The sequence below is a fragment of the Sinocyclocheilus anshuiensis genome, unplaced genomic scaffold, assembly GCF_001515605.1.
Source record: "Sinocyclocheilus anshuiensis isolate Anshui unplaced genomic scaffold, SAMN03320099.WGS_v1.1 scaffold161, whole genome shotgun sequence".
In the NCBI taxonomy this organism is placed as follows: Eukaryota; Metazoa; Chordata; class Actinopteri; order Cypriniformes; family Cyprinidae; genus Sinocyclocheilus; species Sinocyclocheilus anshuiensis.
The window spans coordinates 281,954-298,151 of NW_015539832.1; the positions used below are offsets into that span (position 1 = coordinate 281,954).

General features: G+C 37.5%; 1 protein-coding gene across 2 annotated transcripts in view; it reads left to right on the plus strand.

Moving 5' to 3' along the window:
- The first annotated feature begins 1,048 nt into the window (after nucleotides 1-1,048).
- The window catches only part of paplna (papilin a, proteoglycan-like sulfated glycoprotein), a 44,978-nt gene continuing 29,828 nt past the window's right edge, over nucleotides 1,049-16,198 (plus strand). For both annotated transcript variants that reach the window (XM_016480452.1, XM_016480453.1), the window contains exons 1-11: nucleotides 1,049-1,167; nucleotides 3,232-3,273; nucleotides 3,361-3,436; nucleotides 5,001-5,104; nucleotides 7,635-7,695; nucleotides 8,345-8,447; nucleotides 8,589-8,719; nucleotides 10,609-10,732; nucleotides 10,823-10,903; nucleotides 12,072-12,244; nucleotides 13,028-13,151. In XM_016480452.1, the coding sequence (XP_016335938.1) occupies nucleotides 3,386-3,436; nucleotides 5,001-5,104; nucleotides 7,635-7,695; nucleotides 8,345-8,447; nucleotides 8,589-8,719; nucleotides 10,609-10,732; nucleotides 10,823-10,903; nucleotides 12,072-12,244; nucleotides 13,028-13,151 (952 nt within the window). In that variant the 5' untranslated portion in view covers nucleotides 1,049-1,167; nucleotides 3,232-3,273; nucleotides 3,361-3,385. The remainder of the gene's footprint in view (nucleotides 1,168-3,231; nucleotides 3,274-3,360; nucleotides 3,437-5,000; nucleotides 5,105-7,634; nucleotides 7,696-8,344; nucleotides 8,448-8,588; nucleotides 8,720-10,608; nucleotides 10,733-10,822; nucleotides 10,904-12,071; nucleotides 12,245-13,027; nucleotides 13,152-16,198) is intronic.

Here is a 16,198-nt window from a genome sequence, read left to right on the forward strand (position 1 = left end):
AAAGGGATAGTTCACCCAAAAATGAAAATTCTCTCATTAATTACTCACCCTCATGTTGTTTCAACCCCGTAAGACATTCGTTCATCTTCGGAACACAAATTAAGATATTTTTAATGGAATCTGAAAGCTGTCTGACCCTCCCATAGACAGCAATACAACTGAATTATTCCCAAGTCCAGAAACGTAGCAAGGAGTAAAATAATCCATGTGACATCAGAGGTTCAACCATAATTTTTCGAAGCTACGAGAATACTTTTTGTGTGCGAAAGAAAAAAAAACGACTTTATTCAACAATTCGTCGCCTCCGCGTCACCCTGTAGCGCCATTTTGGAGAGTATCAGCTGGACGTAAACAACGTATGCTGTTCTGTGTCAGCTAGAGCTCTCAGATTCCATCAAAAATATCTTAATTTGTGTGCCGAAGATGAACGAAGGTCTTACAGGTTTGGAAAGACATGAGGGTGAGTAATTAATGACAGAAGTTTCATTTTTGGGTGAACTAACCCTTTAAGTGACTGATACAATGACTCACTTGCCGCCACATATTGGAGTCACGGTGACTGCAGAGTCATTGAGAAATCTCCATCACTAATAACAGTGTGTTACAGTGGACAAGCCAAAGTATTCTGCTTCAGAGCATTTGTTTTTCCGAAAAATAGGATTTGTAACAAACCTCACATTTATATCTTTTCGTTTAATTATTAGTATTTTTTATGTTATGCGTGACAAAACATCACAATTGTACAACAGTAAGAAAAACTGTAACTGTGGCATTTGTAAGTATGATCGATCAATTAATCAAGTTAATTGGGTTGAAACGATGGTTATAGGCTATTTTTTGTTAGGGGAGTATTCTCCACTATTAAAATGTTACAACTGAACGCTTCTTTTCTCAGTGCTGTGTGTGTGTGTGTGTGTGTGTGTGTGTGTGTGTGTGTGGCGCACTATATATTATACAAGTATAGCTGACCAGACGTGTGTGTGTGTGTGTGTGTGTGTGTGTGTGTGTGTGTGTGTGTGTGTGTGTGTGTGTGTGTGTGTGTGTGACGCACTGTGGACATTTAACACCACTCTTCCCTCACGCTCCTCAGACAGTTCAGAGAGCAGATCATCAGCGTGAGATGCGATCATCAACTCTGCTTTCTTTCGACATCCGGAACAAGTCAAAGTGAGTTATATGTTTACGAGATATTGTTCATTTACTCTTTCAGTGTGTTTCTGTGTGAGGGAAAAAAACAGTTTGTGAGGTTCTCGCTGAAACACGAGCAGTTCATCAAAGTATGTGCTGAGTGATACATTTCCCCGATCTCTGTTGGGGATTGATGTGGGAATCCTATTTTTACTCTGGCTGGATTATTGGTTAAAAAGAGTTTATTATCTGAATGAATGCCGTTGGCTGTCATTTTTACATGATTTTTGGTTTGTTTTGTTCTTACAGAAAAACTGAGAAACACTGAACAGAAACGAAACAGTCAGACAGTATTTGATGTTATTGAAACAAAGCAAGTTCAGATGAATCAAAATAAGTTTAAAATATAAATTTCTTGTCACATTTTATGTAAAGTGGTGTGAAATGAATTTTCAAAAGTACAAATATCACCTATAGTCTCTCAGTCAACATTATTTAGGCCTAATTAACAACATGGTGTTTAGTTTTAGATACATTGAAGTCTCATACAGCAAAGCTGCTTTCTTGTTAAATTTGTAGTCTTTTGATTGTAGTATATTTTGGCTGTATGTCCATTTCGATGACTGTCCGGTGTGTTTTAATGGGAGAGATTACATATACAAGTAAAGTTTACATCACATTAAATGTCTATGAATTTATGAAAGGTATGAAATGTATTTCACATCTGAACAAAATCTGAAACGGCACCTATAGGTTCTCCTGCAGTTCAGAAAAGCAGGACTTGCAGCGGCGTTGGCAGGTGGCAGCATGCTCAGACTGGCAGCAAAGCCGCCATTTACTATATTAAAGATCTTTCGTAGCTTGTTTCAGGCTGTTTGAACATGATTTCTGAGAGTGTTGCTTTACTACCCAGAAGTCTAGTGTATACTGGCATCACTGAGCTGAAGCGCTTTCACCGTTGGCTGCCCCAAATCACAGTTACGGTAATTTGCTTCAGACAATAGTGCCACACATACAGCACTGGCACTCCAAACAAACCTCAGTTCACTGCAACGTCAGGCAAATTCAGAAATTAAGAAATGGCTGCTTTTGATTCATGAATGTGGATTTGAAGTGAACACAGGATGATGAGTTGGGATTTGAATTGGGATGAATTGATGAAGAGGAATCGATTGAATTTCAATTCGAAGAAATTCAACAGTCACACAACTGAGGACTAAATAATAATTCATTTTGCTGAATTTCATATGGCCATCTGAGACAGATTTTAAGGGTCGTTGCTCTTGGAAAATCGGTGGTTTTTGCACTTGGTGAGCACCAATTAATTGTAATGGCACTGAATCGTAGCCTCTAAAATTCTGGCATTTTCAAAAATTTTGTATGGCAGTCATGCAAGTGCTCCTATGTGCAACACGATGATTGGGACCTAAGGCTTTGTTATATCCGAATAAATCTGATGTTCAATGTTCAACTGTTTCAGGTCAGTCAAAACAATGCATCCTTCCATCAAAACTGCAATTTGTTTGCTATTTCAATTATTTTCCACTTCAAAATCAGAATTTGAATTTGAATTTTAAAGGTATTCTGAAGTCTGAAGTTTCACAGAAAGTGCAGTGTTTTATTTTTAGCTTCAGACTATGAATTAATATAGTCAGAGGATATCAAATATGTTTGGATCAGTTTAGAGCACATATTGATTACAGTTGTTTCTGTGCAGATTTTTTTTGTGTTCTGAATGACTTGAAAGTTTGGTGTTGTGTTGGTTAGTGTATGATGCACAGTTTTGTTTTTCCTCAGCAACAATCTCTGACTTCATGCTTGTTTTATGACAGCTTAGGGCTGTGAATTGGTCATTGGGATACTAAATAAATGAAAATCTAAAGAAAGTCTTGATTTGCATGGCGATGATTGCAAATGTTAAATCTCAAATAGCGTTTTCCGCGGGCTGTTTGGCATGCGTTCCTGCATTGCCAATCTAATGTTTTTTTTTCCCCATAATTCATGTTTTGAGCCGAGGTGATGTGTCTTGTCTGTTTGAGCATGCACAGCTTCAGGCCTTTTCCAAATGAACAGAAAATTAACACACACCTTTGTCTGTTGCAGGACGGACGTTGGGTGTGTGAACATTGAATTGGCTGAAAACAGGTATATTGTCCACGTGTCATCTGGACACTTAATATTGTGTGGCACAGGTGTTGTGGTTTAAGCATGTGTGCTGTGTGTTGTATCCAGTCAGGATTGACTTTGAGCCATCAGGATGCTGTCGGTTGTGGCCTGTCTACAGCTGTTACTGGCCTCTGCTTTCATGGTGAGTGAAATATTGCAGTAGTCTATAACAGATGATAGTTCCAGTCAATAAATTACACTTACATCATCATGTAAGGGAGATTACAGCTAGGAAATCTGAAACAGAGACATGTAACTGTTAAGCAAAACATCCCAGCACATAGTGTGTGAGGACAAACCTCATCTGCTTTAAAATTTATATCTAAATGCTGGCCACATTTCATATACTCAGAAACATAGTACTGAAGTACTGAACTGTTTGTTCAGGAACATATGTAATATTAAAATACAATAGTGGCCCTCGAAATATTTGGTGACATTTGAGCACTTAAGTCACACTTAAAGTCGCAATGAAATAGATTTTTTCTTCTGTATTGTGATGTACGTCTGGGTGTGGGGGGTGGGACTTTCTATGCATCAGTTGTTGATTGGATGTTGAGATGTGGGCGTGGCTCTCAGTTTAATCTCACTAAATTAATGGAGAAATCCTGGCTGCATAGGTTAAATAAAAATGAAAACATGAAACATGTACATGGATGAATTGTTAACACATAAGAAAATGTGTTAAGTAAATAAAATGTTTATTTCATTGCAACTTTATAACTGTCTGAATGTCGTTGTATTAGTGCTGCATTCAGAAAATCCTATACATTGACTTTCAGATTAAGTGTTTGGATGTTTCCAAATATCTTCAAGTGCGATCTGCACTAAAGTGAGAGTGAAAGTAAAGTTTTTACACATCACACAGGTGTTTTAGCAGAGGAACTACAGTTGTACTTCATCACATTAACAACATAATCACACAGCTACTTGCCAAATCAAAGAATGGACACTCACGAAAAATGATTATTTGATTGAGTTGGATTTGTTTTTCATGCGAGAAGAAATGGTGTGGAGAAATGGTGTGGAAGTTTCCAATGGTGTGGAAACTTATGGCAACATTTATGGCAGCTATGTAGAAAATCAGTTGTCTGGAAAGGCTGTCAGTTATACAGTTTAGCATCATTATTCGAAAACCACAGAATACCAAGATTGACCAATCAAAGTCAAGCATTCCAGAGATGTTGCGCATTAATAAAATGTAATGAGCACAATATTTCAGTTATCTTAAAATACCACAGAGTGATTAAAGCTTGCAGTCGGCATGACACGAAAATTCACCCTTTCTATTTGGCAAATGCTTGATGTAGTGTGAATTATTGTTAATGATTCGTCCATGTTTCTTTTTAAAAAAATGTCATAACTGGACCTTCCAGTGAAAACGACAGATTTCTCTCCGGTGGCATATGCAGGTCTTCTCCAATCATTTAGCAGGACTTTTCTGATCATTTTCGTAAACTCCGCCCCTGCAAGCTCACCTCCACTTTTGGGAGCCACGCCCACATCTCAACATCCAATCAGCAACCGCTGCACTGAACCAAGTCCTGCCTTGCATTTTTTTCTTTTTCAGATAATCATTTAGGATGTATATCATAATGTGGCAGAAAATATCTGTCGCAGCTTACATTTCCTCATGACTTTAACTTCATACAGTATGTGATTTGATAAAAACTGATGATTTGCTAACTTGCTAACCGTGTTTATAGCAACCCACCGGTGATTTCTGGGATGAGTGGGGCCCGTATGGCGAATGCAGTCGCAGCTGTGGCGGTGGGGTTACCATGAGGACGAGACTATGTGTAACCCAGCGGTGAGTGGCAGACAGTCATCACTTTCACAGCCTCATGTCATCGAGAGACTCTTTTATTTACTGTCATTCTAATGTCATCCAGTGGCCTTTGATGAGTTAACTTGAGTTAGTTCAGGGATGAAACAGATGTCAAGGGGTTCATCAGAGCTGAAAACGAGATATCGAATAGTGCTTTGAATGCACAGGAGAGTGAGTTATTCTTCTGTAGCTGAAGCGAGAATATCCAGTTGAAAAGAAGACTGTAAACTGAGACCTGAACGTAGTCAGCTGTGTCATTATTCAGTGTGGGGAAGAGCCCACGATTGAAAGCACAAGTCATCATCTTTGTTTACATCTTTTGGCTTTTTAGAAACATGCCTGGCCTCCAGGTGTTCAGTTAAAGAGTCCCTATTCTTTATTCCTGTCCTTAAGATATTATTTACAATCTTAAAAATAACGGTTCTGTATTGGCATCTACACTGAAAAAAATGATGTAGAAACTATTTTCAAATAGGAATTGCTAGTAAATTTCACTAAGATACGGCAAGTGAATTAAATGTGAAATTATGTAAAAAATGTTGTGCTGTCAAACTATTAATCGCGATTAATCGCATCCAAAATAAAAGTTTTTGTTTACATAGTATATGTGTGTGTACTGTGTACATTTATTATGTATATATAAATACACACCCATGCATGTATATATTTTAGAAAAATATGTTACGTTTATATATTAAATATTTATATATATATAATATAAATTATATGAATATAAACATATACATGTAAATATTTTCAAAATATATACTGTATGTGCGTATTTATATATACATAAATATACACAGTACACACAGATATATTATGTAAATAATACAAACTTTTATTTTGAATGCGATTAATCGCGATTAATCGCTTGACAGCACTAGTAAAAATGTGAAAAGTAGAAAGATTATTTTGTTCCATGCAGAACTTTTACCATCCATGAAAACTTTCCATCGGTTCTTCATAGTGAGAATTTAAAAATGTTCTTCACACTAAGAAAAAAAAATGGTTCTTTTAAGAACTGATTACTGAAAGGTTATTTGAGGAACCAAAAATGGTTCTTGTATGGCATCACTGCAAACCCCCTTTTGGAACCTTTATTTTTAAAAGTGCATCATCTGTTCATCTTACAGAAGTAATATGCAATGTTTCTTTTGTCACACACACTGATTTAGTCAAGTATGCAAGGTCAAGGTCAAGTATGCACTTTAAGAGGAACGTGGTGCATTGTATAATTGTGAGTTTCAGTGATAGGGACTTGGCGGGGGAAAGTCTTTACTAGGACATTGAGAGCTTTGGTCATAAATCTGGGTGTTGGAATCTGGTCTGCTTGTTTAGTCTTGCATTTTACTCCGTGAACGTCGCCGTATGAAAACGAGGCAGATTTTCTATAAATGTACCACTCCTCTTTAAATGATTTGCCTAGCCCAAATTAAGTTAAATAATACTTTCCCATAAGAAAATGTATTCATACAGTACTCCTACCAGTTGGAATGTCTTCTGTCTTTGTTTGCATGAAATAACCATGTTATTGTGCATGCACGATGCATTGAGAAACATAAAGCTGCATGTGTGTCAGAACTACCCAGAAACCGAGTTTTACAAGTGAACTCAATAACATGTGAGAAATTTGAGCTTCTGAATACACTTCTCGCTCAAGACTAGAACGTTCCCCTGAGGCAATGTTTCTGGGACTTTCAGACATCTCTCTTCCAGCTTGGTGCGAGTGTTCGTACCTGTGCACTCCTGCGTCTTTTTGTCTCGCCGGGTGAATCACACACTGCTCCCTGACTTTTACCTCGCAATATTACTGTCTGTCATGTGCTGACATAACATTTAGAAATACTGGAAACTCCACGCAGCTGTATCCGTTCATTATTGATGTTACTGATGTATGAGGACAGGAGAACGGGATGACGCCTTTGGACCAGACGAGTAAATATATGAAGTAGTGCGGAACTTGTTGTGTCTCGGTACACACCTATAAGCAGAGAGAACACTTGTTATGATCTCTGTGCTTTTGTGTGTCTGCGTGGGTGTGTTTTTTTAGCGAGGGTGTGCGTTTGTATGCATCCTTAGACATGTCTGTAATGTGAGACACTTGATTTTAGGGTGTTTTCAATCTTTTTTTTGTGGGCTCTAAGAGACATTTAAAATAATCTTGTGTTGCATTGTGAAAAGTACTATACAAATAAATGTGAATTGCATTGAATTTTGTCTTATATGTGAATGCCGCAACTCTTGAACACCACGTGCATAATTGAATTCACGTTTGCATAATGCAAAATATGTTTGGCAATTGCTAGTTACCATGCTACATTACAGTAATGTTTCACAACAACACTGAGTTGAGTATTTCTCAGATTAAAAAAAAAGAAAGAAGCATGTTAAAAACATTGTCAACTGCAAATATGAATACTTGGTTTTACTAGATTGCCTTGCAATACTGTGTTTTGTGAAAACATCCTAGTAAAATCTCACCTTTAGTTCATGTGTCCTCTTTCTACAGAACTGATGGAGGGCATAGCTGTGTGGGTCCAGAGAAGTCCTATCGCTCGTGTAATATCCAGGTACGCACTAGAAACCTGATCCACGTGCATGTTAGAAATTACATTTTATATCTAATCAATTAGTACCATACTAAAGTGCATTGCTTTTGGGCATTGTATATTGTATTTTGCTTTGACATTATTCATATCTACATTATCATTCAAAAGTTTGTGGTCATAAATGCTTTTGAAAGAAGTCTCTTCTGCTCACTAAGACTGCACTTTATTGATCAAAAATACAGTAAAAAACAGTAATATTGTGAAAACCGATTGTGATTTAAAATAGCTGTTTTCTATGTGAATATCTATTAAAGTGTAATTTATTTCTGTGATGCGCAGCTGTATTTTCAGCATCATTACTCCAGTCTTCAGTGTCACATGATCCTTCAGAAATCATTCTAAGATGCTGATTTGCTGCTCAAGAAACATTTCTGATTATTATCACTATTGAAAACTGTTGTGCTGCCCAATATTTTTGTGGAAACTGTGATACCCCCCCCAGGATTCTTTGATAAATAAAAAATTCAAAAGAACAGCATTTATTCCAAACTGAAACTTTTTGTAACATTATAAATGTTTTTACTGTCACTTTTGATCAATTGAATGCATCCTTGCTGAATAAAAGTATTAATTTTCTGACCCCAAACCTTCTTTTTGTCTGAGTTATCAGGACTGTCCCGAGGGATCCAGGGATTTCAGAGAGGAGCAGTGCTCTCAGTTTGATGGCACTGATTTTCAAGGAAAGCGCTACAAATGGCTGCCATACTATGGTGGTATGTACAGACAGGAAGTGATTCTGCCAGGGCTGATTCACCTCAAAATGAAAAATGTAGCATGGTATACTAGAGGTTTAGCAGAAATTCTGTGCAGGTGACCGTGCCAGTGTTATGCTGTATCTTCTCTCTTCTGTTCAGGAGGAAACCCCTGTGAGCTCAGCTGCATTCCCAGAGGAGAGAACTTCTACTTTCGGCACAAGACTGCGGTGGTGGATGGCACACCCTGCCATCCCGGAGGAAAGGACATCTGTGTGGACGGGCTCTGTAAGGTTAGCGCAACAGTCCACTTCAGTCATCTACACTTATTTTAACCAACTTACCTGAGTGTGGAATAAACCTCATATAGTTTTTGAAAGAGTTGCTCATTTCGACCAGACGGTCGACCAGTCAACTAGTGGATAACTGAAGCCCAGTAGTAATCTACATTTTATTTTATCTTTAGATTTAGATTTTCTTTCTTCTTCAAAGCAGATGAATTTAGAGACAGAACCACTCTTGGTAAATTCTCTTTGAGTGGTTTCTAAATTCATTCCCCATTACTGCACCGCTGCTAAAGCCATCAAAACACTGCCTGTGTAACAAATCCCCTGCCCACAGGAACAACTTTCAGAACAGGTACTGGCAGACCTCAATTCATCTGCTTTGTTCCTGTTAGAGTGCTCAATCCAAAGTTCTCAGTTTTTGTGAGCCCCCTATAAGAAAGGAGTCTAATCGGAAATGACCAGCCCTATTATGGAGGTCTTTCTTAAAGGGATAGTTCACCCAAAAAAGAAACTCCTGTCACCGTTTACTCGATGTTGTTCCAAACCCAGACTTTTGTTCATCTTCAGAACACAAATGGAAGATATTTTTAATGAAACCTGAGCGATTTCTGTCCCTCCATTGAAAGTCCATACAATCAAAACTTTGATGCTTTAAAAAGTTCATAAAGAGATTGTGAAAGTAATTGCTTAATTTCATGAAATATTTAATTTGGGCTTTGACTCACATCAGGGTCATTAACGTTAACTAGAACTACAAAAAAATGTAAAAAATAAATATGAACTAAAAAATAAATAAATAAACATATTTTATTTTGTCTAATTGCCAAGGCAACATTTTTTCATTTAGGTTAAAATTAATGAAAATATTTAATATTATTAATAAAAATGACAAAAAATCCAAAAATTAAAATAGAAAATAGAAAAATAAAAACTAATAATAAAACATATAATAGTCTCTCAGTTGATACTAAAATAACACTGATTCACATATAAACTTTAATCAGCCACATACACAGAGCACATCAAACGTCATGAAACATGAAGAGTGAGAAAGTGATGACATCTTTAAAACCGACTATCATCCAGACATCCCACCCAACTGATTAGTCAGTTATGGAAATATGCAGTTTTGCGCAGCCCTAGTGCAGGTGCTTTCTTGCCTGCTGTGGTTTAGTAAATATTATGCGTGCCTAAGAGCTTTACATTCTTGGAATTCATTTTAACGTTTAGTCATTTGTTCTTGGTTTATTAATGAGGTCTACTCAGAATAATCAGTATATACACAATTGCTTTAAATTTGACATTTTAAAGGGGTCATAGGATGTTGCTAAAAAGAACATTATTTTGTGTATTTGGTGTAATGAAATGTGTTTATGCGGTTTAAGATTCAAAAAACACATTATTTTCCACATACTGTACATTATTGTTTCTCCTCTATGTCCCGCCTTTCTGAAACGCGTCGATTTTTACAAAGCTCATCGTTCTGAAAAGCGAGGTGTGCTGTGATTGGCCAGCTATCCAGTGCGTTGTGATTGGCCGAATACCTCAAGCATGTGACGGAAATGTTACGCCCCTCACCATATTGTGATGCCATGTCCGGCCGGAGCGATGATTCAAAAACATGAAAACCCATTATAAATCGCATCATATGACCCCTTTAAAAGTAGGAAGACAGGGAAAACAGTGAACTTTCTTTTTTTGTTTTTGTTTAAAAAGGTGTAAGAGCCTTTAATTGGCTGTTTGAGATTTCTCAGTAGACATTAAGAATCTCACAGTGTGGAGTTGAACAATAGCATCTTTGTTAAATCGCGCAGCCTCAGTCCCTGTGTTTTACCTTGACCGTGTAGGGTGTTTAGAGAACTACAGCGCTGTTTCTGTTCTTTGTCTGCTCACAGCGTCTCGGCTGTGATAACATGCTGGAGTCGCTCCAGGAGGAGGATCCCTGTCTACAGTGTGGAGGAAACGGACAGTCATGCAGTCTAGCCAAAAACAGTTTCTCAATGCGAAACCTGCCCAAAGGTAAACTCACCCAAGATATAACCGCATTTATATTTTATACTGTATGTATGTTCCTGTGCCTGAAAAAAGAGTTTTATCTCTTGCTTACAGGTTACAATCAGATGTTCATCATCCCTGTCGGTGCGACCACTATACGCATCAAGGAAACAGTGCCAACGCGCAATTACCTTGGTGAGTGTATGTGAGCAGTGGCGGCTCGTGGGGTTTAAAATAGAGGCGGCACTAATTGTATTGGTCTGGGGATCCCTGGCGATTATTATTATTTGCTTAACCACTTTAAAATGGCGTTTTGGTTGCTTTTAGTCAGAAAACATAAAGAAAATGACACAAATACAGAAAGATAATATAATTTCACTTACCTGGCCTATCACTTGAAGCAAACATCCATCCCTTCTTAAAAGTCTGTTGTGCCATTTAATTAAGCCGACTGCTACAGCCTATATCCAGCTTAGGCATGTTCTCCCTTTATTTTTCATTTGTATATATGTGACCCTGGAGCACAAAACCAGTCTTAAGTCGCTGGGGTATATTTGTAGCAATAGCCAAAAAATACATTGTATGGGTCAAAATGATTGATTTTTCTTTTATGCCAAAAATCATTAGGATATTAAGTAAAGATCATGTTCCATGAAGATATTTTGTAAATTTCCTACTGTAAATATATCAAAACGTAATTTTTGATTAGTAATATGCATTGCTAAGAACTTCATTTGGACAACTTTAAAGATGATTTTCTCAATATTTTGATTTATTTGCACCCTCAGATTCCAGATTTTCAAATAGTTGTATCTCAGCCAAATAGTGTCCTATCCTAACAAACCATACATCAATGGAAAGATTATTTATTCAGCTTTCAGATGTATTTTTAATTTCAAAAAATTGACCCTTATGACTGGTTTGTGGTCCAGGGTCACATATACTGTTTGAATGACAGCTTGGTAAATCTGTTGGCGATCAAATATTCAGTATCGCTACTCATCATAAGTACATCGTACATTATCAGCGCAGCGGGAGACGTTCAAACTAATATTACGTAATTTACGTCTCTATGATGATTGGCTGATATACCAGAAGGGAGGCTAGCCTACCCTGCGAGGTTTCTTTTCTCAACACTCCTCAGCGCTGAAAGTGAACACTCGATGGTGATTGGCTAAGACATGAACTGAAATGAATTGTGAATGTTATTAACATAAAATCATCCTCCTCCCATTTTCATCTCAAAATTTTGTGGAAGCTGTGCCTCCCCCGACGAGCCGCCACTGTATGCGAGTAAGATCCTAATCCTAATCTATTCATCAGCATCATTGACCTTTTTATCCTTGCATTTTTCCTCTGACAGCAATCAAAAACCTGCGTGGTGAGTACTACCTTAACGGACATTGGGTGATCGATTTCTCTCGTGCCACACCTATTGCTGGCACTGTGCTGTATTACCAGAGGGGAACCGAGGGTGAAAAAACTCCTGAGATAATCACAGGCCGCGGCCCGACCACTGAGCCCCTAGTGATAGAGGTGAGAGCCCGTTTAAGGTTTCCTATTAGATTTGTGTGTGTTAATTAATGTTGGATGTAGAATTCACAATTAATCAAAATAAAACCGAAAGTGGGATATGGCTAGTGCAGTCATCCAATAGTAAATGCTCTGATTTAATCGAATAAATATATGAGCTGCATGTTTCAGAGTGAAGCATGGCACTGGAATTGTTCATTTACATGTGAGCGGCTCATGATCCAGTGGCGTTTTTAGCATCTCCGAGTGTCTGGCTCCACATGAGCCCTCCGAAGCGCTTTTGAGACGGATTGAAATCTGATCGCTCAAACCACTTCAGGAGGATTGCATTCTAGACAAAACTGGACAAGTGTAAATGCATCTGGTTGTTGAAACCACAAATGTAACTTTTACTTCTCCCAAAATGTTAAAATAATAAACGTGTGAGAGCGTGTTATAGGCTATATGACGTGTCATAGCTAGATATGACTGCACTAATGCAACACGCACTGCTGCAGATGAGCAGCTGAGTAGCTCTTCAGCAAATCAACGCAGAAATTGCCGCAAATGAAACTGAAAGTAAGTTGTAGACGAAAGTTGTAGTAAGTTGATCAGAGAAAACGCGTGAAGTAACCAGGTGTAAACTGGCCCAAAAAGGAACAAAACAAATCAGTATCTGTAAAATCCCAGACCACTGCAATGAAGAAGAGCCTGCAAAATGTAAACAAAAACTTACTGTGTGCCTTCACCTGTTTGAGACATATTTTACACAGAACACTATGACCATCAGTGTCTGTTTCTCTACAGCTCATCACTCAAGAGGACAATGAGGGAGTGGAGTATGAGTATTATCTGCCGAACGGACGCTCAATGGAGGGATATTACTGGAGCTACGGCTCCTGGTCTGCCTGCAGCAAGGAGTGCAGCTCAGGTCAGTATCGGAGCACCAATAAGCAGTTTGCATTGATGAAATATGGCAGGCTTAACCTCTGGGTTTTGTAGAAAGACACAGGAAGAGTGTCTGTTCATTTAAGGCAAGATACTACAGGCAAAACCATTGTATTTTAATGCGCTGGTCTGGATCTTTTGCTTCCATATTTTAGACTGGTGGAAAGAAAACATCCAAGATACACATTTAAGTGTTTAATTACAATTGATCTATTTGCATCTGTAGATTTCAATTATAATACATATCTTTAATGGCTGCTTTCTCAAAATGAGTCAGAAATCTCCACTTCAGCAGCGCTGGAAACTTTGACAAAGTTTCATTCCTATCTATATTCTGAAGGGCTTTACAGAGGGGTTTGTTTACATAACAGTGTTTATTTATGTATTCATAAAAACATGGTGCTTTTTTTCAGCCTTTAATATGGTTCTGACAGTATTTTCTGATTTGTGGAGTGGTAACAAGAGAAACCCAAAATGCCCTCTGTAATAACCCTCTCTAATATGTCAACAAAATGACACAAGAACTTTGAACCTGGCTTTATCCAATGTTGAAGATTTCTGTTTTGGATATTTTTGCAAATGAGTGCATATTTAGTCTCATTTGCATACACCGAAAAACTGGCAACGTAATAATGGTAATATAACTGGTTTAAGTCAAAAATATTATTTATTATATTATTATATATTACTGTATTATTATATTGCTGAATCAACTTATACAATAATTTATACCACCAAAACAAGTCTATATGGGTTAAATCATGTAGAAATAGCTTTTTAAAGTAACAATTGCAGGTGACCTCTTTTTGCAGTGTATATAAACATAACTAATTTTTCAGAAACCTGTCTTGATGTACTGTGATTAAACAACTGGGGTGAATTTTGGTGATATTGTATTAAAGTTTTTACCCTATTCTCAGGTAGTGTCTTGCCTTAAAGAGTGTGTTGTTGTAGTTCATTGAATTTGGGATCAAGGCAAGTCAAGTCATACTTTTTTAATATAGTTCTTTAAACAATACAGATTGTTTCAATGCAGCTTCACATAAATAAACAGGAAAATAACAATGTTAATGTTGTATATGTTGTATTGTAAAATAACAATGTCAAATTATGAAACTAATTCAATTTCAGCTTTAAAGCAGCGCTTAAGACAATAGTGTCATCACTCAATTTAGTTCAAATTCAAATTCTTTAGTTCAAATTCAAGATTTGTATTACAAACACCCTGAACTGATCAGGACAGATAGGGTGTGTATCAAGAAAACCAGCTCCAGTAGAGCCAAGCGGCACATCCTGTGGAAGGAAAGCTCAAAAGTGGCACTGTTTGAAGAGTATGAAGGGGATGTTTAATTTCTGGCATATTTCATCTCTGATTAAAGACTAGCTGCAGCAGGAATCTTCAGGCAGTGTGGATGTTGTTTTCACTGAAGTACATCAGGAGCAATTGCAGTTCAGAAGCGTATCATCAGAGCTTGGGAGGGCTGCTGTTCATGAGATGCACATGATGATGTATAATAACAGTCTTTATGAATATCTAGTAAGAAGGAAAGCACAATGGGGCTGGGTGCCAATATACAGCAGCTTATGCTGTAACTGTTGATTCTGGAAGTCTAAACAAAAAAATATTTCAAACCTGGAAGACTTTGGGCGTGTAATGTCATTGTTGTTTTCATGTTTATTAATTTTTGTTCATATAATGCAGGGATTCCCAAAAGTTTTTGTCAGACAGGTCCCTTAAAATAAAATATTTACTTGAAATAACTCAGAAAAGTTAATATTTCAGTAAATACATTTGCATGTTTACAGTTCTCTGATGTTGGTTAACGGTCACATTGACTTGCAGATGAACAAATAAAATATTTATATTTTAGTGTTCAAGTGTTTAAATTATTATTTTAAATTTTTATGATTTGACTAATTAACTTTTTATCAACTCACAAACCCACTGCAGTTATTACATCAGAATCAGGATCAGAATGAGCTTTATTGCCAGGTATGTTTACACATACGAGGAATTTGTTTTCGTGACAGAAGCTTCCACAGTGTAACAGAATGACAGTGACAGAACAAAAAACACAGATAATAAAAAATAAAAAATAGAACAAGTAAATAAGGAATAAAAATATATAAATCGACAATTGTATGTGCAGGTATATTACAATAGACAGTTTTGTATGTACAGGTACTGTATATTATGTGCAAATTTTAGGTGTAGACTGAGTATGACGCCATCGTCATTAAGCCCAGTTTAGGAAACCCTGGTGTAATGTAATGTTTAATGCATTTTATGATGTTGATATAAATATAGAATTTGTTTTTTCTTCACTTTTTTATATCAATATGGCACTTTAATGGTAAGTTTAAAACAAATTTAATAAAAAAGTAATCTAAAAAGTAGTCAGAATACATTACCTAAAATGAGTAACCAAGATTATGTAACTAACTAGCCTACAGTTTTCATCAAGTAATTTGTAATCAGTAACGGACTACAATTTTTAAGTACTGAAATCTGCTCTGCTGGAGAACAGGATCATTGGATATGCACAAACTTACGCTGATCATACCAGCCTGTTCATGTTGTCATTAAAGCAAAATAAGGACCAAATACTGGGATTTTTAACAAGGGAAAAGCCTGCTGATGTCACTGTTAGTTGTGGGTATGTGTGTTGCTCAAATACATATTATTGCCAGAGCCACTATGGAGAGCATAGCTGACTCGGGGCAGAGCTCAGGGGTTGGAGCCATCACTGAACTGTACTCTGGAGCCATCACTGAACTCTGGTCAGGGGCTGGAGCCATGACTGGGCTGAACACTAGGGCTGGATCCATCACTGGGCTGTACTCTGGGGCTGGAGCCATCACTGAGCTGTACTCTGGGGCTGGAGCCATCACTGGGCTGAATTCTAGGGCTGGAGCCATTACTGAGCTGTGCTCATGGGCTGGAGCCATCACTGGGCTGGAGGCATCACTGGGCTGTACTCAGGGGCTGGAGCCATCACTGGGCTGTACTCTAGGGCCGGGGGCAATGCC